Source organism: Citrus clementina, unplaced genomic scaffold (assembly GCF_000493195.1).
Source record: "Citrus clementina cultivar Clemenules unplaced genomic scaffold, Citrus_clementina_v1.0 scaffold_8, whole genome shotgun sequence".
Taxonomy (NCBI): domain Eukaryota; kingdom Viridiplantae; phylum Streptophyta; class Magnoliopsida; order Sapindales; family Rutaceae; genus Citrus; species Citrus x clementina.
The window spans coordinates 18,182,511-18,184,976 of NW_006262022.1; the positions used below are offsets into that span (position 1 = coordinate 18,182,511).

Sequence of the window (2,466 nt, forward strand, 5' to 3'; positions counted from 1 at the left end):
AGCAATTGAAGCAAGTTGCCCATGAGTGGCAGCTTTGGAGCCTTGGAGGGACTGGAGGAAGCATCTTCCTCTTTGCTTTTAGCTTATTATTCATTACTGAAAGCAGCAGATGAAGGACTAGAAGAGTGAACCACATAGCTAAGTTATCAATGGAAAACATTTTTGCCTCTAGCTTTCAACTTGTACGTCTCCAAGGTTTGCATTGACAAGTCTATTTATGGCAAAAAATAATAAAGGGGCGGACTATATACGAAGAAATTCGAACCCTCTACTTTAAGGATAAAGGAAACGAGATGTTGTTCAACTCAATTAAGGAGCTGTTGACTGATTTTTATTAACATTTACAACTATTTGGCAGTAGACATTCATCAATATTTAAATATCCGAATTGATATATAGTCGCTATAATTGTGACAAAGAAATGAAAAAAAAAATTATATATAGGATGAAATGTGTGCTTATTCATAAATTAATGATGAAAAGAAAATTTAAGTATTGTTTTAGATATTCTATATATTGTACTTAAGCCTGATATGACCCTATTTACCCTAATGTGACATTGTATTTTAGGTCATTATTGATCCTTTAATAAAAGACATACTTTCCTCTCATTAAATAAAAATGATGAAAGACGAACTTTAATAGATACAATTGTAATATCAAACTAAACAATGATATATTTGATAAAAATATATATGTTAATTTCGTTAAGATTTACCAAATCTCCTTTATATGTTATGTCATTGTTATAAACAAAACTCATATATATGTTAATTTAAAAATAGTGTATTAGATAAATTACAATCCGTCCTTTTTTTCCCCATTGAGCCAACGAGTATTTTCTCCCATTTGGTTCAGGTAGAAGAATGTGTCCTGGATTGCTTATGGCAACAAAAAATATACAACTTACACTTGCAAGTCTTTTGCATTGCTTGGATTGGAATTGGCCTTATTGCATGTGGAAAACATTAACATGGAAGTGTAACGTGCTCTAATAGCTCATGCTTAATAGAAAAACTTAGGCTAAGGAACCATGTTTTATGCTTGTATGTGTATGTGTGAGGAGTTGAAGTATTTTTAGAATAAATGGTTGCGGTCGGGTCAACTAGTGATTGGACAATTGTAGATACCCTTACCCCATAATAAAGTGATTATCTTTAAAATATTTTCAAATTATTGTAAATTTCAACTCATTAATTTTTAATTACCATTCAAAAGGACTAACGGAGACACGTTTATAAAAAAAGAAAACATCTCTTAACAATAATTGAAAAGTAAATTAAAATTTACAATAATTTGATAGGTATTTTGAAAATAGTCAATTTGTTAGGGTTACATCGAAATTAACCTATGATTATATGGATTTTATTGCCTCAAAATGTTATACTCTTTCACTGGACATTAATTAAATAGGCAAGACCAACAGAGTCGGAAGAAGATTCTTGTTTAAATGAAGCAATTAGGCATCTTCTAGGCAGAAAATGTTTGAATAACAATTATGTGCTGCGATTCTAAGGTTACCAAAAAAATGTAATTAGGATCATACTATGAGCAACATGTACTTAATACTCTTTTGACATTGTAAGCCAATGGCAGTGTGGGTGGGAAATAATAAAAATGGCTATATGCAGCTTGAACACTCATCTTCATGAATCTGCAACTTGTCCGAGATTGAATTTGAATGAGGTAAGTATTTCTTGTGGTTCGGATTCCGTTACAATCCTTCCTCTTCTGATATTTCTTCCAAAATGAGGATATCTTTCTTGGCGATGTAACTGACAGAAAGCGAGAAATTTGCAACTTTCCTCTGGATTAAGGCACTCATGAAGCAAGGTTGGTGATGCCAAAGTAGAGAGTTTTTTGTTGGAATGCATTGATGGCACAGTCAAGTTGAAGGGAACCAAAAGGAGACCTATATCGAAGCCCGTATCCAAGCCCTGCTCCAGATCCCGGTTTGCCTTGTCTCAGTGCTGGATTTCCTGAAATTCCCACATCAAAAATCATCTGAGGAAAACAAGTTTCTGAAAGAGAGGCTAAGAACCACATCGGTAAAGAAAATAATAATTAAGCCATCAGGGTTTGGAGAAGCCAGGCTAGTTAGAACAAGCACAAGCAGAACCTAACAAGAAAAATTCTCAGTACGCAATAAGAAAGTAATGAGAAATTTTCAGAGTTCAGAATAAAAATTCCAGAATTTATGGGTACTGACCATTGTTAGTTTGGACTACCCACTAACAGACAACTAAGTGTTTTCTTAAAGAGAGGGAAAAGAATGCAAGGTTTGGGGCCATATAACACTATCTCATTCACAAATTAAATTTCTGGGGTAAAAATGCTGATTCACCATGAGTAGTCAGAGAAGAACTACCACAGTCAACTCTGTTTCCTTTCATGCACCTTGAATTTAACTAAGTACAATCTCAAAAAGGAAATGGCACCTTTCAAAACCTGAGAACTTCTGAAAAT

General features: G+C 33.5%; 1 protein-coding gene across 2 annotated transcripts in view; it reads right to left on the bottom strand.

The window, feature by feature from the left end:
* Positions 1-1,433: 1,433 nt before the first annotated feature.
* LOC18034156 (outer envelope protein 80, chloroplastic) overlaps positions 1,434-2,466 on the bottom strand; it is a 6,313-nt gene continuing 5,280 nt past the window's right edge. For both annotated transcript variants that reach the window (XM_024179232.1, XM_006424016.2), the window contains exon 11: positions 1,434-1,979. In XM_024179232.1, the coding sequence (XP_024035000.1) occupies positions 1,822-1,979 (158 nt within the window). In that variant the 3' untranslated portion in view covers positions 1,434-1,821. The remainder of the gene's footprint in view (positions 1,980-2,466) is intronic.